Source organism: Pezoporus wallicus, unplaced genomic scaffold, assembly GCF_028554395.1.
Source record: "Pezoporus wallicus isolate ANWC-B61680 ecotype Strahan unplaced genomic scaffold, APGP_CSIRO_Pwel_v1 contig_6822, whole genome shotgun sequence".
In the NCBI taxonomy this organism is placed as follows: Eukaryota; Metazoa; Chordata; class Aves; order Psittaciformes; family Psittacidae; genus Pezoporus; species Pezoporus wallicus.
Genome location: NW_026640797.1, coordinates 41,478 through 68,595, shown reverse-complemented (window position 1 = coordinate 68,595; position 27,118 = coordinate 41,478). Strand labels below are relative to the sequence as shown.

Below are 27,118 nucleotides of genomic sequence, written 5' to 3'. Positions count from 1 at the left end.
CGGGAGCCCGAGCCCGCAGAGCTCCAGAACGCTTCCAGGGGTGCGTCCGGTACAGAGCGCTCGGGTCCGATCTGGCAGCGCTCCCGTGCCCAGCCCCGAAACGCGAACTGCCGTGGGAAGCGTGGGGTTTGCCCTGCTGCAGTCGTAGGGAGAGCCCTGTAACCACAGAAGAGTGCTCGGGCACCTCTTCTTTCCCTGAATCGATGTGCACAGTTCCCTGTCACCATTACCCATAGGTCCCCCGGGGCTGTGCCTGGAGAACCTTGTGAATCGGAGTACGTTTTCCCAGGTGATGAACTAGGGAATCACCTAGGAACACGGTCCTGACAGCACCAGGACCTTGACATCATCTTTGCGGTGTGTACCCACAGGCCTTGCCTGTGTGAGCAAGTGTGGACCCAAGCTGCAGGGCCTTCACTGGTGGCAAATGTCTCTAGAAAGCTTTTCGTCACTGAGGAACTCACATTCAGGCTTTGGGGTTAGCTGGTACCCTGGCAGCACTACAAGCCCACCTGGTACCCTGGATGAGGAACTTGGCAAGTGGAGATCAATGGCCAAGATCAAAAGGCAAAGGAGATGACCTTGGACAGGTGAGCCACTGAGCCAATACCACTCTGGTCCTGCCTGAAGAGAGCCTGAGAGAGCAGGCTCACCTCCATGCTTCAGTCCCACTGGTCAGTGGGGAGCAGTGGCAGCGCTGGGCTAAGCCATCGGGTATGGCAAGACTGCACAAATGGTGTCCAGTGCTTCCTTTCACACACACTGTGCTCCAGCCCTGATTGAGCTGTAGAAGACTGCATGCAGGACTGACAGGGGGTGCAAAGACGTCTTTGAGGTTATTAGTGAGAAACATTTCTGCTGCCTGCACAGTAGGCATCTATATAGTTATGCACAAGTGCCACTCCTCAGAGGTGTTTCAGGCGCTGACACAGTGAATGGTTTTGCTGCCCACTCGCCTTTGCAGTCTAAGACAGGGTGGCTGGGACTGGTGTCTCTACTGGGGTGTCCTTAGTGACTGGAGTGAGCTCCGCTCTCTGACTTCTTTCCTGGGACATCTCTTCCCAGGCTGGGCAAACTAATGAGAAGTGGGAAGCTACTGCTGCTGGCAGCAGTTAGCTATGGAGGGGAGCCTGACAGCAGCACAGCCAAGCACCACCGTCCCACATGAAACCACATACAGCACTGCAACCTGCAGCAAGCCACTGGGAAGAGCAGAGCCGGCACTTGCAGTGGCTGCTCAGTGCTGCAGGGGCCATATTCGTGGTATCTGTGCAGCTGCAGACAAAGCACCTCTCGCCTGGCTGCGGCAGTTCCCAAGGAGCCAGGTACTGCCTTGCAGAGAGCAGCTGCAGAAAGGAGTGAGATGAGACAGAAGCTTTCTGCTTGGTTATAAGCCTTGTGACCCTGTGAAGGGTTTGCAGAGACAATATCCTCAATTAGATTTAGTTCAGGGATATGTTGTATCAGTGCACAGCACTTAACACTGTACTTTGATTCATCCCAGCCCGCAGAGGACAAGGGCCTGACATGCCCACAGTAGGTCTGGATGGAGCCTCATGGAGGAAGCTGCTGATTAATTATACCCAATTAGCATCATATATAACACCTCCCCTGCTGTCATTATTTCCAGCTCTGTGCAGTGACTGTACCCATGTTTAAGGGGCAGGTAGCACAAAGGGGATAAGCTGGAAGCTGAGCCATGCCAAACCCACCAGCTTGGGGGGTTGATTTAAAACACCCTTGTAATGGAAGTGCCAGAACTGGCAGTCCTGTTAGTCTTGTAGCATTGACATTCCCTGTCTTCCCCCCACCCTCTCTCCCCAGTGTGCAAGAACTTTTGTCACATTGAAAAATGTTAAATTATTGAAAGATGAAGCAAAAAATACCAGTTGGCTTTAATTTCCTTTTGGAACTTCTCCTACCTGCAAAATGCTGCCATAAACAATACTTTTGTACGTAACAAAATGGTGTTATAAAAGGAAAAAATAAAGGTGTTTTTAGAAGGGGGCTGTGATGTTGGGCTGAGTGCTATTTTTTCCCAAGGCACCCTGAAATATAATTTTTCTTATCTTGAATGCTGCCTTAAGCTTTCTACCAGCTTGACATCAGAACATGCCAAAGAGGTTCTGTATTGTGAAAATCAAGCTTAAAAGCAGAGCAGATACTGATGGACCAGCTGGAATCCCAAACCCAGGCCTCACACTATGCAGGAAGCCATCAGTTAAGAAGAAATGAGGACTCTGTCTCAATGCAAGTGGACCATGTGCCTAAATCAAGTGTCTGGCTGCAGCGGGACAGGGGAGCCCTCGCCCCACATGGGCTCACCATAGTTAGTGGTATCGCCTCTTCCACACATCCCGGTGTGCTCTTTCCCACTCTGGAGCGTTCCCAGGGCTGAGCAGGAAGCACACACGGATATTCTCACGATCTAGCACAGCCCGCAGCCCCTCACTGAGCTCCAGGAACTACCCTGGAGGGCACTAAATTACGTCAGCTCCACCATTGTGGTGCTGGCAGGGAAAAGTGGTTTGTCTTTTTGCACCTGGCCTGTCCCAAGGCCAGGCAGAGCTAATGTTCTGTAGAGGAGCTCTTAGCACTGAGAAACATCTGGAGAAGTCCTAGCTTTGGCTCAGGCCACTAAAGTGAGCTCTTAAATGGGAAGAGTATCAGCAATGGTCTTGTGTCTAATGGGGCAGGTGGCAGCCTGCAAGCTGGGGGAGAAACTCAGCACTGTGGGCTATCTCCCACCACAGGGTGCTGCTGCTTTCTGCTCATGGGCAATGCCTTGTCCCGTATCTCCCTCCTTCATAATGGATGAGAAGCCTTGGGATAAACATTAACTCACACAGAAACAACCTCCCTGGCAATGCTTCTTTCAAGGGCAGCATGCCAGCATACAGCATTAGTGCCGTGCACTAGCACTTTTGCATGCAAGGGCTTCAGCATGTAAAGTCTCAAGATCCTTCCAGGCCAGTATCACCCGGAGCCAAAAAGGGGTGAGGAAGGAGGCCTCCCAGCTTCTACCTGTTTGCAGCACAGGGATTTACTGAGCCAGCAGTGGCTTTCTGTGTGTTTGGTCACCCTCCACCAGCCTGTCCTCTCAAAACCACATCAACTCTTGGTGGCCCCAAAGGGCTGCAACAAGGCAGTCTATAGATTAGTTGCACATGGCAGGGAGGGAGGGAATCAGAAACATAATTTTTAGGGTTGGAGCTGGTATCCAGAGGTTTCGATTAAGGCAGAGACTTAATCTACAAATTACGGCTTAATCTACAAATAATGTCATGCATACAGCAAAGCTCAGCAAAGGCTGACTCTGGGGTGAAGAAGCACCCACTTCATGCACAGGCACAAGCACATGCACAGGCAGAGGGAGCTACTGGGTTATGCAACCATGTTAAACTGTTTGCCAACCACAGAAATCATCCTTGTGCACTTTATGCAGAGTCAGCCTCAGTTTAGAGCACCCCTGGCACTGATACTCACTGCAGCTCTTGCAAAGGCTCAAAGGACTTGTGCAGGGCTAAGCTAACCTCTGGGACCAGCTGGCATGTTGCGACATGAGTTCAGTGCTTTTCAGTAGCCCTAAAGTCTGTGGAACAGAAAGGGAGGAAGGCCAACAAGGAATGCCAGCTTGGCTCCAATGTGCAGGTCTGCGCAGGCCTGACAGATACTCCTGCATCCACCACATTTCAGTAAGGAGCAACCACAAGTGACTTGTTGACAGAATGACCAGAGAAAATGGCCCTCAGCAAACACACATGTGGAGCAAAACCAAGAGCTGGTGAACACACAACAGCAGATAAACTTCCAACAACACCGAGATGTCTTTCCCTTCCAATTTCAATTGTCTTCTTCAGAAAAGTTTATTTTTAATGGGTCATTATATATCACACAGACCAGTATTTATTTATATACTGTAGACATGCATCAGCCTGTGGGCTGGTCTAATAATGGATGCTTTCAAATACCTTTTTTAAAAAACATAGTGTCAGGAAGAAAAGAGTTTTGACCTACTGCAAAAGTCTTGAGGAAAAATACAGTACTTAAGTACATTTCTAATTTCCACAGTCTTGATATCAAAGAAGTCCGTAACAGTAGCAAAGATCTGTATTTGTGTGCACCCATGCACATAACAGTATATTAGATCAGCAATATCATCTGTAAAGAAATACCTTTTGCCTTTTGAGCTTCTCTAGGTAGGTGGCATCGTTTTAAAACCAGTGCTTTCTTATTAGAGATAATGTGGTAAGACCCCAGCACCATTATCTTCTTGTCCCACACTTCCAATGTGTGCAGCTGTTAGTGACATGCAGGGGACCTACCTCACTCTTGCCCATCCAACTACTCTTCCCGAAATCTCATATCCACTTTGATTACTTCCATGCTGTGTGATTGGCCTCCACAGCTCTCTCCCAACTCAGACTTCTATAATGCTTTGAAACTGTCTGATTTGTGCAGGTGTGCCCAAGCAGACAATGTGTCTCAGGTGAACAGAGACTGGTGCTGTTTCCACTACAGTCTGTGATCTTGCCTATGGCCCACCTGGCTGAGATCAGTATGGGCTCTGAATACTTCCTTTTGCTTCCTCTGCAAGCACTGACGGCTTCATACCACAAGAGGTTTGAAAGAGGCATCATCCACTGAATGGGCTTCAGTTCAAGGTCAGTCTGAAAACATAGAGCAAAGCTCATCTTACAGCAGGGTCTACTGGATGCTGAAAGTGACAGGACTGCTGGCACACCTGGAATAAAGCACTGCTCAGCAGGAAAGCAGCGCAGTTCTAGCACTGTGTTAAGGAAAATAAGTTGTATTTATCTAAAACACTTGACCTATCCTGGATCTGTGATGGATTGAGCTGCACAGTCCAGGTGATGGCTGATCCTGGGAGGCATGGGAGAATCAGACCCCATTCCCAGAGGTAGGCAGGGCATCTCCATGTGCCAGACCCATAAAGCCAGCTCCTTGGTTCAGAGGAAATTAATGTTTTTTCTAAAGAGTAACAAGCCATCTTCTCTGACCTAGTCCAAGTGGTTTGTAGGTTCACCAGCAGAGGGCCATAGTCCATATTCCGTCAATACTGGAAACTCCTACAGAAATAAACTCCTCCTTTCCATTATGAATGGGAGTCACAGGAATGTCAACACAGAAACCTGGCACAGGAAGAGCAAACTGTGAGGCAGAGGGAGACGGCCACACACTCATCCTGGTCAAGTGTGAAGTGATCAGAAGACCCAGGTGTCCAGAGCAGTCAAATTCTCCGTAACATTAAGTAAGCCCTGCCAGCAGCCAGGCTGTGGTTGATTTCACTCTGAGATAAAAGATTTTCCATGGAGCAAACCCACCTCTGGAAGGCACAGTGCAGCCAGGGTCAGGCCAACTCATAGATGGCTCTGCTCAGAGCTAAACAAAGAGGAAAGGTACCTCCCAGCATTTCCCAGCCAGGCAGGCAGACACATCTTACGCTCCCATGGACTTCCAGAGGAAACAAAATAAACTAGACGCAACTCCGCTCTCCCACAACACATTTCAACTGTCCCAGCCCAAGTCCCATGGGAAGACGCCCTCAAGCTCCCAGAACTTTCTTGGGCCCAACACTCATCAGGAGACTCAGGAACTGCAATGTTAAACACAATGCTTTCCTGGCCGGCTATCCACTGAAGGCACCATGCCTTCATAGAGCAGGTTTCCTTCCTGACCAATTCAGCAGCTTCAGGTACCAATGAGGGAATGCTCTTAGTTCATTATTTCTGGTAACGTTACTTGTATATAAGGGTATCTTTCAAGCCTCCATCAGAAAAGGTAGAAGACTCCTGCCTGGCTGGGTCTTTTGTACCATCTCAAATTCTGTCATGGTAGCACAACTGGTATTTCCTATGGACCATCAGCTGTAATCCTGAACGGCACAAGACAGGGTAGGCTGAATGAGGGAAAGTTCAAAAGGAGTAAAATGCCTTTGACACCTTCCAGTCGATTACAAAGCTCGGTCCTATATGGTCCCCCAAATGGTCCTATATACTTACAGCCTTGTTTCCTGAGACAGATGAACTCCTGCTGTGACTGCCTTTCCCCCTCTGCTCCATCTCTTACAGACAGTTGCTACCGAAGACTGCAAGGTGAGAGGGAAGTGATGAGGAACTCTTTTTGTTAAATCTCTTCTTCCTCTTCACTAACAACCTCCTTCAGGTCCTGAGGTCCCTGCTCTGCTCTCTCTTTTACATAGGCTGCCTTGATCTGTTCCAGTTCATACAGCTCTGCCTCCAGCTCTTCCCTATGCATCGACCTGCGGTTCTTCAGCAGTTTCATGGGGAAAGGATTTAAGTCATTGAAGGCAATGTTCATCAGCTTCCTACAAGGGAAAAGACAGGCCTGGTGAACCGATTTACTGATTGGTGACAGATGGTAACAGATATGCCAAGTGTATCCTGGGGAAGGCAATGTGCAGAGCCTCAGGTTTCAGCTCTCTGAGCTCAAAAGTCACCAAGCAACAAAGTCTTAAAGGAATCACAGACAACTCCCGACACAAATACCAACCCAAGCAACACTTTAAACAGCCTTGCACTACACCACCTTTTAAGGTATCAGTGTGCAGCCACCAGTCAGGATATGGGGGATCAGATGCCAATTCTGATGGCCCCTAGGGGAGGAATATTCCCAACACCAAGCTCTTCTGATCACAGAAATCTTCCTCTCAGACACACATTGCCATGAAAGGTTGTGAGTGCTGCTGTGTTCCCAAATACCCAAACTACAGCTGAGAGAAACCTAGCAAGTGGCAGCACAAGTTCCAGCTTCTGCAAAAAGGAGGCTGGCCCAGACTCAGGGGCCTGCTCTGCTGTAGTTGCCTTTGCCTGAGCCAAAAAGAGTTTAAGTAACACCATGAAGTGGAAGTCAAAACCAGACAAACTCATACATGTCCTGTGGACCTGCCAATACACATACACCTCTCTTAAAAGACGGGTCAGAACTCCATTTAGGCTGACCTAACAGGCAAGCAAGTACAAATCAAGGATGGAAGCTTATCTACAACCCACGGTCCTACCTGCCATCCATGATCATTCTTGTGAAAAAGCGTAGGTACTGGTAGATCTCCACACTGTCATGAATTCTCAGGATTTCATCCTCATTGTATTTAAAAATCGCAAGAGCATAGCGGAAAATCACCTGGAGAGTTGAAAGGTATTTGAGTTGTCAATCTTAGGCAGTTGAAAATCAGGCTCTCCTTCTATAAAACTTGGGGTGGGGCACATATTATTGCAGTATGGGCTGGACACTGGGCTTCTCCCAACAGGCTATGTTAGGGCAGGCCTAAAGAAGCACAAAGCCAATATGAAGAGAATGGCCCTCTGTAATTTACAACCCGAGAGGATACCAGATCCTCCAAAAGGATAGGACACCACAGGGATTCTACAAGAATTCTCCAGTTCTCACTATGCACAGGGGCAATGCTAGACTCACTTCTTCAGGTACTAACTCTCTGCCCATCTTCTTTTTCCTTTATCTGTCATACTCTCAGCTTTGTCCAGGTCACAGAACAGAAGACACCATGACCTGTCAGAGAGCTGTTTCATGGCAGGACCACCTGCTCAAAAGTGCCAGGGATCCTAGGCACAGCATCATGGACTAGCTCTGCCTACCAGAAGCAAGTGAACAGACAACACAGAGGCTGGGAGGCATCAAGGCATTTCATCAAACAGGCAGGATAGGACAAAAGATTCAACCCTCCATCTCTTTGAAACGTGTATGTCCATTGCCCTGCCATCATGTCACAGAGGTGGTGCAGATGGGAAGTAGACCTAGACTGAGAGTTTCACCTTAGTTCCCTCATACAAGAAGGCATCCCACACTCGCAGGAGGATGTCGCTGACCAGGCTGTCCACAAAGGCCACAAGAAACCAGTTGAAAGTGATGAGTGAGACATCAATCCGATAATGCTCAAAATGAGCCATAAGGCGAGGCAGCTTCTCTGACAAGAAGTCTCTGAAGACTCTCTGATCTACCTAAAGTTGACAAAAAAAGAAAACATGTCACAAGCATCCAGTTGAATTACAGGGTTACTCATAGAACAACATTTTACATCAAATGGCCAGAGCGCTGTCTCATCTGCAGGGAACCCCAAAGTCAGAACTAATGCTGTATTTGATCATGTACTGAGGCAAGTACAGCGAATATAAAAATCTTCTATTTGCACACGGCACTCCAAAGACAGGGTGCAGGTTCCAAAGAAACATCTGAAGAGCTGCAGAATGGGGCTTTCTTCATGCTCGGTTCATACTTAGGCCCTTCTTAAAATAAGTAACTGTGTAATTAACAGGCACCTTCCTTCTGACTAATCTCACCTTTATGTAATTACTCAGGAGTGGTGCCCAGTTTCCTAGTGCTTAGGGATCAATTTTGCTGCTCCTGTGTGTGTAAAAACTTTGTACTCTCAAGTCTACAACACCTCTGCAATGAAAGGGATTGCAAGGTGGGTTCACTTTCCTGTGGAGAAATCAAACACAATGGAAGTTGACTGCTAGCTTTTAAACCTTTACTGTGAATTACTACGTCACAGTCCAAGAAGATGCGAGTGTGCCCAGCTAACCTGTGATGTTATCAGTGTGTCACTGTAGTAGTCTGCTGGCATTAGGTTCTCCACAATATGGACTAGGCACCAGAAGGCACTTTCCTCATCTTCCAGGACCAGTAGGGAAACAGCTGCCAACCTGTGATGGACAAGACATGGTGAGGCACTACAACACCACCAGCACAGGAACTGCAGAATGCAAGACTCCTCTTGGTATGTCTTTACTTCTATGAGTGTCCAAAACATCAAACACGGCAGGACTGTTGGTCAGAGAGGCAAGTGAACTGTTCTGCAGGCTTCTGACAGAACCATGGGGCTATAGTTTTCTTTTTCATATGCCTCTGTCAGCAAACAGGAAGCATCAAATACAGAACTGATGTGACAAAGCCAGACTTGCCAGCTAATGGGACGCTCTGTAGATCTCCTGAAGTTACCAGTATGCTCATTTTTGCTATTTCCATACAGGAAAGAGGTCTCTCAGAGATACTCCATATTATGGATACATTAAGTGACACACTCCATGTTAAGTGACACAGCTCACTTTCCCATACATTCTTCTAAATCCCTTACCCTCTTCAGCTCCAGCCTTAAGAAATGAAACTTTAAGATTCCCTGAACCTTCCCTTGTCCAGACAGAACAACCCCAGTTTCCTCATCCTCTCCCCATGTCATTTTCTACAACTCCCTCATCTCCAACTTCCCAACATTTCCTCCAACTCTTCTCAGCAATAGGAATCACCAGGATGATTTAGAGTTAGAAATTCAGCCTCAGTCTCATGCTGTTATACTGGGACTGCCTCACTCAACCTCCTATGGCTGCTCCTTCCTATTCTGTAACTATGGAGATGCCAAACAAGTGCATCCTGCTGATTCCTTAATTCCGGCAACAACACTGGATGAAAAAAAAACACACCAAATGCAGTACTCAGGAGCCTGGGGTTGCTTGAATCACACCCTGGAGTACGTGTTTATACCTTCTCAGTGAAGAAGCAGCATACCTGGCTCCTCACCTGTTCAGTCCCTGGCAGTATCCAATGGCAGGATTGTGCCAGGAGAATGCCAGCAACACCCTCCGAAGCTTGGGGATGAGCTGGGAGGTGGGAGAGGAAAAATGTTTGTTGTTAGTCAGTGTGCGGGGCAGGTCAAGCTCAATCTGGCGGCAGGCAGGGTGCTCAGTGCTCTTGCTCTGCCGTAGCAGCTGCTGGTAGTGGTCAGGCCGATGGCCGCAGTGCCGGCTGACAATCCACCTCCAGACCCGCTGGCGATGCTCCACTGGAATGCCGCTTCGGATCAGGTTCTTCAGCTCTGCAGAGGGGCTTAGCTCTCCAATGCTGTTCCACCTGTCACGGAGGGGCTTCTCTACTACTTCCTGGCTCCGCAGATTGTTGGACTTTATCTCCAGGGCTTGGATTTTGGCCAGAAGTTTCCAGTCCTCAACTTCATATTCAGGTACAGTCATAAACCCATACTCATCATACTCACTGGAGGGACACAAGTCAGAGATTAGTTCAAAGGACAGCGCTGGTACCTGCATCAAGGACCACTTACTGCCTGGGTCCATGCCAGCTGCAGCCTGCTGCCAGGTTCCCGTCACCTGTGCTGGAGCACAAGTGCTCCTTCACTTCTATGACAGCCGCATATGAGAGCCTGCCATGCCTACTGTCTCAGAGCCCTGAAGGCAAATGAGCCTGCAGCAACAGCATACATGCACAGACTTACGTAACTTTGCTCCAAGCTACAGCCCAATCTCATCAGACCTCTCTCACCTCACCTGCTTCCCTGCCCCTAACAGATTGTCTAGCTCTACCTGTGAACCTTCTCCTTACCGCATTCAAGTACAGAGACAGTTCTGTAAGAAAGGACTGCAAAGGCTTTGGGGCATGAGACTGAAGAAGAGAGATCCACAGTCCCTTCTGATGTCTCCCTCTACACAATGCAAATCTCCTACTCACTGAAAAACACCAGGAGCACTGAAAGTACAGATCATTGAGGGTGATCCACAGTCCCTTCTGATGTCTCCCTCTACACAATGCAAATCTCCTACTCACTGAAAAACACCAGGAGCACTGAAAGTACAGATCATTGAGGGTGATCATCATCACTCCACAGGCTGGGATACTCCGTAAGACAACATTATATTCTTGACAGAGAGCAAGCCTGGCCTTGGTGATCTCATCTCCAAAACTACCTGGAGAACCTGTGAGTGTGACCCAGTCAGATTACATGGAAACTGCTACAGAACTGGGGCGTTAACTGGCCAGGAAAGCATGAACACAAATGCAAGGACCCTGCAGCACTGGTGTCATGGCTCTCTGGAGGTCTCCAGTCCAGTCCCCCTTCACTGCAGGATTGTCCCCAGAACCAAACAGGGTGATGGCAGCTTTGTACAGGTGGAACTAAAAACCCCTAAAAGATGGAGATCCCCCACTTCCCAGATGGCCTCCTCTCCTATGGAAGAAGATTACCCTCATGTCCCAGGCATGCCATTGCTGTTATCACTTGCTATACTGTCTTCCACTGCCAAGAAAAGTTTAGCTGTATCATTTTTAACTTTTCCTTCCTACAGTGATATGCTTCCGTCAGACACTTGTGGTCTCCACACCACCAAATCAAACCAGCCTCCTCAACATCCACTCCTGGGTCATGGCTTCAACTCCCTCCTACAGAAATGTCCCCAGCTATTACTTGCCTGTACACTTCCCTCCACAACCTCCTACAAGGGTGTGAATATTGCCATGCTCTTGCCCCTCACCTTACAGGGCTCAGGTTAAAACCTTCTTCTGCTTTTTCCTTCACATCCCACTGGAGTGCTTCCTGGATGAGGTTCCTCACCAACTCAGCATGGGAGATGGGCAGACCAGGCACAGCCTCCTGCAGCTTCCGCAACACTGTCAGGTACTTGCTCTCCATCTGGCAGTTTTGTGCTTGCAGGCAGGCACACTGATGGGGAAAGAAAAGCAAATGAGCTGGCTCAGTCATAGTTCTTCCTGCATTGCTACTGCTCTCTATTGGCCTGCTCTGCACATAAAGTTAAGACTCCTGAACAGCAAAGCTGAAGGAAACCTTCCAGCAGTTTTCTAGTCAGTGCAACTACAGCCATGAATGATCACCATGGTTTATGAACAAGCACAAGCTGCAGTAGCTAGCATGAGCAGATGTTGCTTATTGACTGCAAGAGCTACTGCAGCATCCCCTGCTTTATGTGGGTGCACTGACAGCTATGGCTATCAACTGAACTGCATCAGTTGATAGCCATATCCCAGCCAGCTCAGTTCAGGACACAATCCAAGACCCACTATGGCAGCTGAATTCTCTGCAGTCTTTTTTCCCTGCTCCTCAGACAAATAATCTATCCCACATTGAGCTGTACCCTGAAAAAAGAAAATACACCACTCCTGAGAGTGAGCTATGGCTGTACAATTTTCAGGGTACTTGGTAGCATCACTATCAAAGTGACCACATGTCCCCCCAGCAACCCCAGGTCCCATGGCACTGCTACACAACATTTCTCTAAGACAGGAAGCCCAATTGAGTTCAAACAACAGCAGGAGAGTCCCTGCCACCACCATACTCCTGGCACACAAAGCAACAAAAGGACTGCTACCCCCACTCCACAAGTGGGGAACTGAGGCCACACAGGTGACAAGACTCACCCAGTGTATCACACGTAGCTCAATGAAAACTCCTCCTCAGTGGGAAGCAGCAGTTGAAAACAAAAACAAAACAGAAACTACAGAGAGAGTTAGGCTGCATATAGAGGGGACAGAAAGGAGAATGGGATTCTCTTATACTACCACTTTAATCAGCATTCTGCCTCACATTCACTACGTTGGTCTGATTACTTCCTCTCTGATGGTTATGGTGGTTTCAGGATCAGAGAAGGGGACTAAGTTAGGAGGTAGGCAGGGTTTCAGAGGACAAGAAAGTAAACAGATATAAAAATTGTAGTAGTAGTAATAATAGCAACAACAACAACTTCAGAAGCAGGTTTTTGCCCTGCTCCAGAATCCAAGCCTTGGAGACATTCCGCAAAACCCAGGGAAGTAAAACACAGGGAGAATCAACAGTACAAATGTCAGAATACATCACCACCCTGGCCAGTGGTTCAGAACCAGAAGGCAGGATTAGACAAGTCTCAGAGTAACAAAGCTATGCACACTTACAAAGCTAGAAATAAAAATAGAGCTTAAGAAAACATAAGAACCCTGATCCAGCTGCAGGACCTGAGAGCAGTGCCACCTAGTAGTGCCAAACCTGGTAGAGATATCAAGACTAGATGGAACCAGGGCTCAGACAGTCTGCCAGTTCTTAGGAAAAAGTTCTGATTCCCTAAACAGTATTGCTTTTTTATTTGTATTCAAAAGCATAGCCAAAATGCAGAAACCTGGGTTAAGTTTCAACATCCTTAAGACTGAGCTTTACAAGTATTTTACTAAAGAATGAATATGATCATGTCTAATTTGGGAAGAACACAAACTGGGGGAAAAAAAAAAAAAATCACACTAAAAAAACACATTGAGAAAAAAACTTATTCCTGGTGTGTTTTGGACCAAAATCCATTACAGTACTGGCTTTGGAAAGAAATTAGTAACAGCTCTCACCAAGGGAAAAAAGTCACTTTGCCTTACCTTCATCAGAAGGGCTTTTTCATTCTCAGCAGCATTTGTCCAGAGTTGAGTAACCTGGTGGATCTCTGAATTGAGAAACTGGTTCTGGGTTTTGTATGCCTCAATATCATCCTGCCACAAAGTAAAACAGTCACACAAGGAGAGTTCTTGAGGGGCTTGGAATCTCCTCCTACTTCAGAGATTCCATATATGAATTATGTTAAGGACAAGAAAGTATCTCAACAATTTTGTGTGCTAGGGAGAAGACAGGACTCCCCAAGACAAATATTGCCTACAAAGGAACTCAAGGCACAACACTAAATCAAAATGTCATGCATTGACAAGGCAATACTTGAAAATACTAAGTGCACTGCATGTACACGGTTAGAAAACACAGATACATGGGGGTGATATAAAGCTAGAGAAGCACCTTAAGCAAGACAGAATATATGTGGTTTGTCCTATAAAAAAAAAACCAAAACAACAAAACCAAACCAAAACCAAAACAACACCAAAACCAATCTGACACAAATCTCAGCCCCATAGCTGGCAGCAAAAATGAACACTCTTACCACAATGTGGTTAAGTGGCTCTTTTGGCAGTTCTCCACCCCCTGGCCAACTGGTCATTGTAACTGTGCATATAGTGACACACAATAGGCTGGATTTGAAAGAAGCAGGATGTATTGGGAAATTCTTCACAAGAACGAAAGACAAGAGTAACAAACCTAATGAAGGCAGCGAGGCTGAAGCTGTTAAACAAAAGAAGGGCAAAGAAAGAGGCAGGCACTGAATGGTGACATGAAGTCAAACAAAACAGGCTCTGAGCTGAAGCTGAAAGTAACCCAGATGCTTTTGAGCACACTGTTGGTATCAAGTGAACTCTTTCCAGCCTGACACTGGTTTGGAGACAGATGAGCAATTAGCAGAAGTGTATTCTGTGCTTCCCACAAGGAACACCCTCCCACTGAACAAAAGGGCACAGAAATGGGACCTCCCAAATGACCCGTGCCATCTCACACACCTTCAGGTGCTCAATCTCCTCCTGCTGCTTGTACAATGTCTCCATAGTGATAGTGTTGGCTTCCTGCAGGGGGTCAGACTGCTCTCGGGCCATCTGCTCTTTCAAGGCCATGATGACTTCCTGTTTGGCATGGTTCTTCTCCATCAGAAGCTGCACATGCTCCTTGAGTTCCTCAATATGGCTGTCTCTCAGAGTCAATATCTGCTCCATTTCCTTCTTTTCTTGCTCAAGAGCTTCCAGTCGACTGGTAAGATCTGCGATTTGTCTCACTTTGTGGCGCATCAGCTCCAGCCTGTCCTTGTCTTCTGCTGCAGTGAGATACATGCTAGATATTCGCTTCTCCTGCTGGGCTGCCTCCAGAGCTTTGTGAAGAAGTTTAACCAGCTCCTGGAAAAGGAACACAAAGCCATCACATCACAGTGCTGCCCAGGGCAACGGCAGCACAGAGAGCACAGACCCAGTCAGTAATAAGCAAACAATGAAGGGTGCTCAGGATCTTGAAATCCACTCCTTCAGAAGCAAAACTGCATGATGCAATCTTGAAATCACAGTGCCTCCTCAGAGGAGTTCTGCTCTCAGAGATTGCCTGAAAGGTCTCTGCAAGCAGGACACAGATGACTTGACTTTAGGTGAATTGCTAATGGACAAGCTGCTGCTCACACTGTCTGAATTCTGGCTTTCCTACAGTCATCATTCCTGGGAGGCCCAGCAGAGACCAGAGAAGCTGGAGATCTGGTCAGCAGTGTGGTACAATAGGAGGGAGAGAAATAATTTAGTCTACATCTATCTGTGCTACCAGAAGGAACTGTGGTATCCGTTCTAACCTTCCCTCTGCCAGAGCCCTCCCTCACTCCATCCCACACAAAGGCACAAAAGCCTGCCCTGGCAACATGCTGCTAATTCAGGCTTAGCCTGAATCTCAGCCACTTAAGGAATCGAATCAAGGATGCAACTGATTGCCCACCATGGGATCTGGCTCTCCTGCCTCTTCTACTAGAAATGCTACCAGCATCATTAGTGCAGAGCCTAGTATTGCTCCATGCTTGTGAAGAACATGACCATTCAGGAGAGAAAGCTCTTTCAGTGACCCACGCGCTGACTTCTACAGTCAAATCACTTACTAATGGTGCATCACTGTTCAGAAAGAATGACCTGCTGTTAACAGCATGACTCAACCTGACAGTTCCTGCCAGTACCTATTCAGGACCGTACTTCTATCATTCACTGACCTATAGAGATGCATGAGCAAGACACCTGCAGAGCACAGTTAGATTTGTTTCATCTCCCTTTCTCCCTTTTCCAGACCATCTGCTAGCTGCACTCCCTAGCAATGGCTGAAGGACAGCCCATTCTCCCTTGTGCTGGACAAAATCTAGCACATACAAAGGGGCACCACGAGCAGCTTCAACTGGTCCCCAGTGAGTGCTGGCTGAGCACTTCTCAGCCTAACACCAAGGTGAAAAGCAGTCCCTCTGACCAGTCTCAGGGCCCTGCCCTTAGAAACAGCAGACTCTTCAACACACTCACCTTCTGTGACTTGACTTCCTCTGTGAGTGTCAGAGTCTGTTGCTGTAGGACACTCACTTTATTCATTGGGTTCCTCTCCCTGGACAGTTCTTCAGGCAAGCCTGGGAAGCCACTGTTCATCCACCTGGCTTTCCTAACCCAGTTCAGCCTGGAGTCCATTCTTTCATCCTCTAGGGTCCCCCCCTTAACTGAAGGGAAATAAGGTTAATTTATATGGAATTGGGACTCCTGAGACTTGCTATGGGGAGACTCACAACAGCTGAGAAAAGACTGACACACAGGAAAACTGACCTGCTGGGATCCATAGGGTTGAAGCACAGACAGTAGGGAACAGCCACAAATATCCCCAGAATAAGAAAAGCTGTACTGTTTTACAGGTAACAGGTACCTGTTAACCCACCTTGCCTCCCAACCATTGGCAAATGCAAGTTACCATCACAGAGAAGTAAATTCCCAAGCATGTAGTGGAGCTGCTGAACTTAGCCTGTAACCATGCAGCAATTTAACATTTACCTTGAAGAAATAACAGCATGGGCTTGCACCATGGATGGTACTTTTGCCTCTGCAGAAGGTTCCAGAGGTAAGAGACAGATAGAGGCAGCCTGAAGCAGAGCTAGAAGAGTCAGTCTTGTGCCAAGAACACAGGAAGGGACCTAAGATAATGTGAGAGTTTTCATATCCCACGACAACTTGCTACCCCCTTCCTGCTAAGTCTGATCCTCTGCTAAAAGCCACCATACTCAGCCAGCTCACGCAGCTCAGTAACAAGCACCTGCACACCCTGCCTCCACTTCTGCCTCTTGCTTCTCATCCGGGTTCTCAGGATGCTCCTGGAATTCACTGAAGGTAAAGACATTCCCATTGTTCCCCCACAGCTGCTTTGAGCCACAAATATTGTAGACAGTGTTCCTGAAATAAGAAGAGATCAAGACAGCCCTGTGAACAGGAGAAATCAAGATCACCACAGTCAGTTCATATTCAAACTATTCAGTGCCTTACTTCTCCTCTTATCCCACCTTTCCTCCCAAAACCTATCTCCTTCATGGGCTAGGAAAAGGAACTGCTCATGGCATTGGTGGATCTGAGGAGAGTGAGGTTATAACTGGCATAAATCAAAAAGGTGCCACAAAATCAGTACCAGCACAGCAATATAAATCAGCTGGAGATCTTTCCCCATGTGACTGTGCCCTATACATAAACACACCAGGCTGCACAGAGGGATCAGAGGTAACAGTAGAGCAACCACATCCCTCTCTTGCTCCCTCCCTCTTCTCTTCCTTTCCTCTCTCCCTCTTTCCTTCTCCTCTCCATTCCTTTCCTTAGCACACTGCAGAAATCCCCAGGTGCCAAGAAAAGCTACAGTACAGCCAAAACTGCCACAATGATCACATTTGAAGCAGTCACAGGTCCTGTGCTCTGAACCACATTTAATAACCTTGCCACAACAGACTCAATAGACTTCAATGCAGTAAACAGATTCAGGAACAGACTGCAATCAGACCCAGAAACTGTTACAGCTGCTGTGACCAGCTATTGCCAGAAGCACTAAGAGATGACTTCACAGCATCATGCAAAACCACAAACGCATGAGTATTTTCTGTAAAACCTACACAAAAAGGTGTGAGAGTTGCTTATTTCTACACAGATACCTTCCCTTCTCCTGCTGCATTGTCCATCAACTGAAACAAAACCAGACCCTTGTTTTGAGGTCTACGCAAGACACAGTGTCAGCTACTTCCTAACTGTAAACGAAGTTGGCACTTAGATATTATTCTGCTTTTGCCTTGCTACTGTAAGGCTCCACCACAGAAAAGCAGACACTTCTGACTTCAGACAACATATTGCCACATAAGATCAGCAGGCCTTCATTCCCTGTAGTCTGCAGCTGGTAACCGTCCAATGAAACTTTCCTTTCAGGGTTCTTTGAAACTACTGGAAAGTGCTAATGGGCTTCTATCACCAGCCTACAGAGTACAGGCACAAGCTGCCTAGTGTCCCCCAAAAGTGATGTGCATATGCATCACAGCAGGCACATGAACTGCTACCTACGCCAAAGAAAGCTTAACCAAGCCCTACAGCTGCCACTAGGATCTTTGCTAAGAGAGCTAGAGGACAGGAAAGGCATTGGAACAGGGTGATGGAAAAAGCCCTCTAGCAGGAATTTCACTTTCACCTGAAATATCCTTCAAAACGCTACTTCATGGCTCTTCTACCTAGGCAAGACTCCCATTTCACACAACATGACAGACAAGGAAGGCACAAAGAGGCAGGCTAGCATGTCAACCACCTGCAGCTCTCCTCACACATACTGTATCTCTGTCCAAGGGTGCTTAAGGGAAATGTTCTGCAAAGCAGTAGATGTTTGGGGTGCAGGCAAGGATGCTGCCTTTAAACCCACTGCTTCTGTTGGCGTTTTCACCAGAGGCAGAAAGTCTTCACTGTCAACACCACCTATGTAAAAACAAACCAGGACACAGAAACAAGTGAGGAAGACAGAATTCCATTAGACTTTGGCTCCTTCAGGTAGCTTGAGAGTCACAACGTTTTACTACAGGTCTACATTCCACGTTCAACGGGCCAGGTGGAAAAAGGACAGCAGAGCATGTTTATGTAGTTTCAAGTCAAATTACAGAAGGTTCCATGTACAGTCATCTATTTAAGGATAATGAAGTCACTTCAACCATTTGTATATGAGAATGACAAACCCTAAGCAATCAGAGTTTAGCCACCTAAAGTAATAAGGAAGTGAGATGTTGCTGTTCTTTCCACCCCAGTGTTTGGTGTTTTTAATGCACAGATAACACTCCACAAACACAATTTGTTACCAAATTATCGCCTGCTATAGCAAAACGCGAAGTTATCCAGAATCTTCTAGAGCAGACATTTACGATGGAGGGGGGGTTATTTGTTTCAAACAAAAGTCATAACTAAGCAGGTGGACACCCTGCTTGTGCCCTCCCCTGATCCACTGGACTGTGTACTCCCACTGCTAGGAATACACATCTTACCTGATCACCAGTAAAAAAAAAATTGTTTGCTGTAAATTTCCTCACAAGAGGAAGGGGATATCCCAAATGTGCACATTTCACATGCATGAGAAAAATCAAGAGGAAATTAATGACTGTAAGATACCTGAGCATCTCCAGCCACACGCTGTGGATTAGGAAACAGCCCATTCACATTCACCCAGAATAAGTCCAGAAGTTCCAAACATTGACCAAGCATTGATAGCTGGCACCTGCATTTAAAAACCTGGCCAAAACTTCTGCCCACATACAGATGAGGAGCACCATTCATCACAAGGGAGGCTGAAAGCAGAAGAAAGGCTGACATAACGCAACACCTACTTGTTCTGCCAGCCAGAGGTTCATTGACAAGCTGGGAGCTGCCCACAGGAAATCTGCTTTGAGCATTGCAAAATTCCCAACGTCTCATTTGTAGCTGCTGCAGCCAGTACATCATTGCCTGATTGCTGATTGCCTGTATTAACACAAAACAGGAAAGGGAGGAAAGTAACCTCATCAGCATGAGATGCATCCCAAAGGACTGACCACCACTTCAATGCACAAGTCAGCAGAAATAAAGGCCAGCTGTGTCAAGCCTATGCGCTATCCTCTGGTCCTAACACTGACACTGACTTGGGAGGACAGAGGAAATCTTCAGCACAGCCTTAGTATCAGAACCTCAGGGGGCTGCTGATAAAATTTTAACTGGTTTTTGATTCATTATGCTCCAAGTCTAAGCAGAGATGTCACAACTATTTCAGGCAGGAATTACCCACAGAGCTCCTTAAGAGTAATTTTCACAGAGATAACAACCTAGAAAAAGCTCTTTCTGGGGCAACCATTTCAGACAGAAGAGCCTATTTCTGTTCAGCAAATTATATGTGGACTGTAGGACTCCTCAACGATTTTAACTCAGCCCCCAGTTCAGTTTTTACTCCTATTTTGTTAAACACTAGCCATCTCACAGGTAATGGAGTCCCAGTCTTGCCAAAACAAAGCAAGAAATTTAGGTCCAAACAGTAACACTCCAGGCGGGCCGATCTTAGCAGACGTGTGTCTGTACTGACTGGGAATGTTTCATAATAGCTCCACAAGAAGATGCTGCTCCTTACCTTCAAAGTAAAAACTCTGCTTGGTGTTCTGATCTCAAAAACCCCTTCCCCATTTTCCACCTTGCAGTCAAAACTGGCGCTGGAGAGATCAATAGATCCCAAAGGGTTGATGTCCTGCACAGTTCTGTAGTATAATAAATTACACTTGTTTTCATCGTAAAAGAACCAGCGAGACTTCCAGGTCTTGATTGGCCCCTTGATGCCCAGCTTATTTAAATAGCCACAGAGTTTTTTTCTGGATGCATCTCTGCTGGGTTTCAGCCGTACATTTTCCAGGTCTCCAGAAGAGGAAAGCACATCTTTCTCTTTTGCTGAGGCTTCATTGCTGCTGTTACTGTCTGGATCTGACTCCACTAAATTGCCTGGAGTGGTAAGGGAACAAGCTCCACTTTTCAGTCCTTTTTTCATCTCTTTCAGGAAACAGACTCAGAATTGTATTGAAACAGGAAATTCTCTGAGTAAATAAGTAACAGCAGATACCGAACTACTCAGCTCCACATAATTGTTATAAAACCTGCAGCAAATGAAAAAGGAAGAATAAACTCAGGTCTGGCATACAACAAGAGACACTCCCTAGCTTTCAAACTGCCCAGCCAAGGTCTCAGACTTCTACTTTTGGTCATTGTTGCCTGCCTTCCTTAGCTCAGATGATCTCTATGTACCTCTTTTCTCCCTTTTTCATTCCTACATTAGCCTGGACTACCAGCCGAGAAGCAGTAACACAATCCCTTGAGTGAAAAATAAGTACAGTCTATGGGCATACCAAATTAATAGCAATAACTAGTGCATTTGAAGCCACAAACAACAACATTAACAGTTGCAGGAAAAAACACTGCAAGACAACAAGCTCTGGCAGGGCAAATACTTAGATCAGGAGATTTCAGGTAATTGCATCCTGCCATTTCCAGTAAATGTTCAGCTAATATTTTAAACCATTGCGTCTGGAAAAGAATCCAGCCTTATGCTGCATCCCTATAAATCCTTTGTGTCAGTTGAGAATTGTTGTTAAAAAGTACACGTATCATGTGTTCAGTCTCCATCCAATAGACCTCATTTGATGGATTATGTACCAGACAAAGTAATTCTGTGATGCTTACAAAAGAGACTTGGTTGCTCAGTGGCCAATGTAACCTGCTGGGTTCCAAAGAGAAATGCAGAGTGCAAGAGAAAAATAGAAAAACAAGAAAGGATCTGTGGAGAACTTTAGTCCATCTTTCCTCTATTGAGAGGGGAACATCTTCAAAGCTGTAGACAACTACTCACGTCTACATTCTAATGACTTTTGATTACATGCAAGGATGGCAATTCTGCTACATTTCTGGGTACTTTTTCAAGTGCTTAAAAGCACATGGCAGGTGTCATTTTTTGCTCAGAGCTGCAGACACCCATGGCCTTTGTATAAAGAAAGCACTTTATACAACACTCCAACACCTATAAATAACCTCTTGCATAGGTTTTCTTCAGTAAAAACATGGTTTAAAGATCAATAAAAAGACTTCAGTTCAGAAACTAACATATCTGAAGCAAATATGTATACAAATAAATTGTTGCAGTGTTAAGTTAGTGACACTCCAAGCACAGAAACAAAACTATTGACACACAGCCAGCTGTGTGACACCAGGTGAATGGAGATTAATAGTGGAGCACACAGAGAGGTTGCCCAAGCTCATGCTCTTCCAAACGACTCATCCTCATGACCAAAAGAAGGCTTACCCATCCCAGCGCTGGGTAAGCCTCATCATGTTTATTGCTGCCCCCTCCTGTTCCCACATTAGCTTTCTGCTGACAACGCTTACGCTTTTTGGAAAGCTACTGAACACCTTTTAGTTTATTCCCCTGACATCATGGATCTTCCTGCGGAATTCACTCGCAAATGCCAGGAACAACCCTTCATGAAGATGCCTACTCAGCCTCTGAAACACCAAAAAGACTATTTTCCAAGCTAACATTGCCTGGTGCAAAGGAACCATCATCTGGAGCAAAAAGCAGTCACAACTCTCCCTAACAGACCCTGTGGCTTTATGGCAGTGCTAGCATAAGGACCTCCTGCACCATCTGAAGACTCCACCTTCTACCTCTTGCCATGGGTCCACACCATGAACAGCATCTAACAAGCATTTTGGATTCCGGCACCAAGTTACGTGTCATGTTATAAGGTGCAGAGAGAACCTTATTACTCTCTACAACTACCTGAAAGGAGGTTTTAGTGAGGTGGGGATCAGCCTCTTCTCCCCAGTAACAAGCAATAGGACAAAAGGTAACAGCTTCAAGCTGCACCAGGAAAGGTTTAGATTGGATAATAGGAACAATTTCTTCACAGAGAGAGCACTGAAACAGGCTGCCCAAGGAAGTGGTGGAGTCACTGCCCATGGAAGTGTTCAAACCCCGTGTAGCTGAGGCCCTCCGTGATATGGTTTAGCAGTGGTCCTGGCCGTGCTGAGGTAACGGCTGGATCTTAAATGTTGGTTGATGATCTTAGAGCTCTTTTTCAACCTAGCTGATTCTACGATTCTGTGTCAGATCTGCACTGCAAATAACTCTAGAGATCTCACCTTCTTAACAGCAGACATGCCCTGAAGTCACCGTCCGTTGGCGTACTACTGCAAGTACCACGGAGCAGCCTCCAAACCAAACACAACGGCAACAGAAGAGGGTCTTCTTCAAGTTCCCTTCCGTCCATCCACCGCCTGGGAGCTGTCTGGAAGAGACGTTGCTGGAAGCAGCTCCGACACTGACTCAACAACGAAAAGACAAACCCTGCACAGCCCTTTCTGTATCTGCTAGCGCGAGCTGCACAAGGCAGGCCCCCTCACCCCGTGTCTGCCTCAGCGCCGCAGAAGCACCTCCCAGCCCAGCTGCACCGCGTCGGGGCACACGCGAAGGCTGCCGGAGCCTGGCACCGCGCTGCGCCGCCGGCGACCGGGCCCTGGCACCGCGCTGCGCCACCCCGCCCCGCTGCGCCGGGCGGGGGCGAGCACCCTGGCTGCGGGGGGGGTGGTGGAGGGGGCCCACAGCCCCGGCCGCGGTACCTGCTGCGTCCGCCGCCCCACGCTTCCCGCCGGGTCTGGCGGGGCGGGGCCGGGCGGCACGACGGGGGAGCAGAGCCACGGGGTGTGAGGCGAAGGACGCCCGCTACAGCCACGGAAACAGTAAAAAGAGGACATTGCAGACGGATACCGGGGAGAAAATGATTCATCGGCGTGGTGCGGCGCGCTGAAAGCAAGCCAGAGCGGGGCACGGGGGACCGGGAGGTTCCGTCCGCTGGGCGGGATGTGCCCCATGCCTGCAAAATCGCTGGGGCAGTGGGTGCAGACCCTGCTGCTCCCCAGACACAGTGCAAGAGCCACGGTTGTGCAGCTGCGGCTAATCGGATAAGGCAAACGAATTTCACATCCAGAGGTAGTTGGTGCCAGGAGGTTTAAGGTTGTATGATCAAGCTGGGCCAAAGGGTGTAGACTGACCCCTGGAAAAAAACTCCAAAAGAAGTACGGATAGGGAATAGGGGTGTCAAAGACCCTTAATACAGTGGTGCAGATCCACTGACAAGATGGACATGCAGCACAGCCAAGCTCACATGCTGTCAGGCAGCTGCCTCTCCTGCAAAGCCTTGCTGGGCTTTGTGGAAACTGGGCTAGACTAGGAAGGCACTTTTTTCACCCTGTCCCCAGGATAGAGAGCCTGTACAGCTATGACTTTCCCTGCATGCAGTGATAGCTGAGCCGTGATGATGATGATGTGACTCACTTCAGTTGCTCCCAAGAAACACCTGAGTTTAGCCAACTTTACCAAGTTTTATCACCGACTTCAACCAAGTTTAGTACCTCAGCAGCAAGAACCAAGTGTCCAGTTGTCCAGTGGCTTATCCTTCCCCTGGCTTACAGTCCCAAACCATAGGACACATGGAAATGATCACAGCATACAAACTCCACACGTTTTCTCACTTAAGGTGATTTCACACACATTTGGCTTATACAGCAGTTGGCCATGAGACTAGATCAGCTGTGTGAATAAGTCCTTCCCTCTGATACCTGAGCTGCCTTGTCCCCCTTGGCTACAGCTGTAAGGAGAGGACCAAGTGTGACTCAGAAGGTGGTAGTAGGGCAGCAGTAGCTCATGTATAGGCTGCCCTGGACACATTTTAAAAGGCTCACCTGAAGTTCCTCAAATTGGTTAGTACCAGTATGGCTGCAAAAGAACTGTCCTGCTTCCAGAGCCGCCTTACACCCTGGCACCAGCACGGACATACGCGACTACAAAAGGGAGCTAAGCTGGTGGAAAACCCAAGTCACGGTTTTGTACTCAAAACCACAACGACTTCCAGACCCAGCACACACTACGTAGCTCACGAAAGGAAAAGCGGCTGCCAGACCATGAGCAAAGGCCCCACAGGAAGAGCCACGCAGCCACCCCAGACCCGCCTCCTGCGCCGGGATCCCTCTCCATACGGGCGGTGGGTGCCGCCGCAGGGTAGACGAGGTGCCCGGGGTGGGGGGCTCAGCGACAGGCTCAACAGAGCAGCGGCACTGCAGGGCGGTTTCCCAGTGTCGGCCGCACTAGGAAGGTCTTGGTCACCCCCACGAGCTCTTGCGCACGAAGCAGGACATGGCGGGGGCGGGGTGCTCCGATAAGGCACAGCTCAGCCGCGCATGCGCTCGTCTCCACGGATGCTCCTCCTCTTCACCGCCCGCCGCGCAGAAGATGGTGGCGCTGTGAGCGGGTCCGCGCTGTCCCGAGTCCGCCCCGCCATGAGGAACCTGCGGCTGCTGCGGAATGGCGGGTGCCGTCCCGCCGCCATCTCGGGCACCCCGCAGTGCTTCTGCCTCGGCGCCGAGCCCGGCACAATCCTGGTGGGTTCCCAGTACGGCCTGCTGGAGCTGGGATCCGCCCGGGACACGGTGAGAGGGTTTCCTTGCCATTTTTTGAATGCTGTGTCTGTGAAGTCTGAATGAGCCCTCACAAGTATTGGCGCACGCCAAGCAGCTGCCCATGAACATCTTCATGTTGACACTGGGTGTAGAAGTATTAAAAGGGGAGGATGAGAGATAACTAGCAACGCATTGGAAGTTGTAGTCTTGCCGCGTTGTTTTCCCTTATGTGAGCTTTCTTCTTGTTTCCTAGCTCTTTTAACATAAGAGGACCTTCATAGTTTTTGTAGGTAAGTGAAGATAAGTACATGCACATTGCATGTTTCCTGCTGCCGTGTACATACTTCTGTGGTGTAAGACTGTGTAATTGCAGTAGGATGAGATGTACCTGTTTATGTTATTCTGTCACTTTTGCCAAAGTCTTGGGGAGATGATGTGTATTTAATAAGTCATTGGTTTCTCTACTTCAAGGTGACAAGAGAAGTTGACTTAGCTGTGGAGGGTTTCATGCCTGAGGATGGAAGTGGCTGCATCGTGGGTATTGAAGACCTTCCAGAGCAGGAGTGTGTGTGTGTTGCTACAGCAGCTGGAGATATCCTACTGTGCAATCTCAGCATGAAGCAGGTAAAATGACAGGAAGGACACAGCAATACTGAGGGATTTCAAAGAAAAAGTTGACACTTTTAATTTTTCAGAGGGCAGTTGTATGTTTAGTGCATATTGAGCTGTGGCTGTTTTCCTTTTTCTGGGAAGATGAGCTGATGTTTGTGGGGGCCTTGAGCAGAAGTAAAGTCAGAATATACACTCCATGAAAGAGGCAGAATTGTAGGAGTGCCTTGCTTGTTAACAGCCATAGTCCTTTATGTTTGCTCAGGGGGCTCTTGGCAGCCTTAGAGAAGTAGGATATTGCTGAGACTAGGTACAGTGTAAAGTAATTAATTCATAACTTGGTGTTATTTACCTTTTTATTATTATCAGTCAATGCAGAACATTGTGCTGACATGACTTCACTGAAGAGGGGAGAAAGTGTTATGCATTGTGATTTGAAGCCCTAGAAAATACTAAAGGGAAACCAGAATATCTTAGCTGAGTAAATACTGCAGGAACTGAGATATTTGCTTTCTGTTCCTTCCTTGCTGTTAGATTTGTATGATCTTCAGCAAGACAAATACCACAGCAGCAGCCTCTGAAATCTGTGTCAGCTCCTGCAGTACCAGCTCAACAGTGCAGGTGTAGGTAGGCATGAGATGACAGTGGTCTGTCTGGGTTAGCTGTCAGATAGTGGTTATTTGCAGCTCCCCTCTTTGGGTTTTTGCTTGGGTTTGATTTGCAGATACTAAAGTTCGCAGTTGTAGCTGAAAAATGCGTCTCATATTGCAACTTAAAACATGCTGTAAGGGAAGAGAGATGAGCAAAAGATACGATGCCCAAGACTTCTTGCACTGATACATGGGTCAGAGGTTTAATTTCATATCTTTTATTTCACAGCTTTTTGGTTCACTTTCTCAGTTTTAAGGTTTGTTCTTTTGGTGCATTCTGGGCACCGAGAAAGAAGTCCTGAAGGTATTCTGGTTGTTCAGAAACCTTTTGCATGTGGGTATGGTTACCCTGCCCATTGGTGCCCAATCCCACTTTTTTTACCTTAGAAGATTGTGACACCCAACTTAATTCCTTGAATGGCCTCCTCTTGCTGTTTATCACAATTGTTCCGTTCCATGCCTTTTGCAAATTAGGGTAACAGTGCATGACAGAAGTTCCCTGCCCACTGCTATTGCTTATGTACTTGTGATGGCCCAGTAAAACTGGCCCAGTTTTTCATAAACTTTGGAGTTAGGGCAGCTATATACAATTGCCAAATTCAGCATGCACAAGCTGGTCAAAGTTTTAATGGATACGGTGCCTATTAACTGCATGTTGAAATTCTCAAGAACCATTATGACTGTGTTTTGTGACTTCAGTGTGTTTACCAATGTAACTACAGACCTGACCAGGCAATATTAGTATTAACTAATCAGGCTGACTTAAGACTGACAGTTGCAAAATAAAGAGCTTATTAAAACGCTGTATGGCAGAAAATGCTAATCTGTAGGTTATGTGGGCTGTCATACCTAAACATTCTGGAACTATCTTTGGTTTGAAATGTTTATTTTGTTTCATTCAACAAAAAGAGCAAAGTAAGGCTTGTTACTTTCCTGAGTAGGAAAGGATTTCAACTCTCTTGGTGACTGATGGCTTTTGTGCTGGGATGGTGTTTCTGCACTTCTGTGATCTTACTTTGGTCTTACAGGTGGAATGTGTTGGGAGTGTGGACAGTGGCCTGAGTACCATGAGCTGGAGTCCTGACCAGGAGCTTGTTTTGTTAGTAACAGGTATCAGCAACAGTCTCTAAGGTTTCTGCCAGTGAAACTCACTG

The 27,118-nt window shown here is 47.3% G+C and overlaps 3 protein-coding genes across 8 annotated transcripts in view; 1 reads left to right on the top strand and 2 right to left on the bottom strand.

The window, feature by feature from the left end:
• The window catches only part of LOC130605329 (actin-like protein 7A), a 159,893-nt gene that overhangs the window by 102,750 nt on the left and 30,025 nt on the right, over positions 1 to 27,118 (bottom strand). The window lies entirely within an intron of this gene.
• Positions 4,144 to 22,438, bottom strand: TBC1D2 (TBC1 domain family member 2). Of its 4 annotated transcripts, XM_057420734.1 has the most exons (14): positions 22,393 to 22,438; positions 19,841 to 20,354; positions 19,071 to 19,203; positions 18,033 to 18,174; positions 16,496 to 16,632; positions 15,724 to 15,911; positions 14,197 to 14,583; positions 13,195 to 13,305; positions 11,319 to 11,506; positions 9,577 to 10,047; positions 8,585 to 8,705; positions 7,815 to 8,000; positions 7,043 to 7,164; positions 4,144 to 6,349 (listed from the first exon to the last, which is right to left on the bottom strand). In XM_057420734.1, the coding sequence occupies exons 2-14, from the start codon at positions 20,246 to 20,248 to the stop codon at positions 6,148 to 6,150; spliced, it is 2,796 nt and encodes a 931-aa protein (XP_057276717.1). In that variant the 5' UTR covers positions 20,249 to 20,354; positions 22,393 to 22,438; the 3' UTR covers positions 4,144 to 6,147. The 4 variants fall into 4 exon arrangements, with proteins under 4 accessions (XP_057276717.1, XP_057276716.1, XP_057276719.1 ...); XM_057420733.1 differs by lacking the exon at positions 22,393 to 22,438 and having other exon boundaries at positions 19,841 to 20,807; XM_057420736.1 differs by lacking the exons at positions 18,033 to 18,174; positions 19,071 to 19,203; positions 19,841 to 20,354; positions 22,393 to 22,438 and adding an exon at positions 16,237 to 16,376 and having other exon boundaries at positions 16,496 to 16,546.
• The window catches only part of ELP1 (elongator acetyltransferase complex subunit 1), a 28,642-nt gene continuing 26,087 nt past the window's right edge, over positions 24,564 to 27,118 (top strand). For 2 of the 3 annotated variants that reach the window (XM_057420731.1, XM_057420732.1), the window contains exons 1-3: positions 24,564 to 24,735; positions 25,177 to 25,329; positions 26,993 to 27,074. In XM_057420731.1, coding sequence (XP_057276714.1) covers positions 24,586 to 24,735; positions 25,177 to 25,329; positions 26,993 to 27,074 — 385 coding nt within the window. In that variant the 5' untranslated portion in view covers positions 24,564 to 24,585. The remainder of the gene's footprint in view (positions 24,736 to 25,176; positions 25,330 to 26,992; positions 27,075 to 27,118) is intronic. The other variant, XM_057420730.1, reaches the window with a different exon arrangement.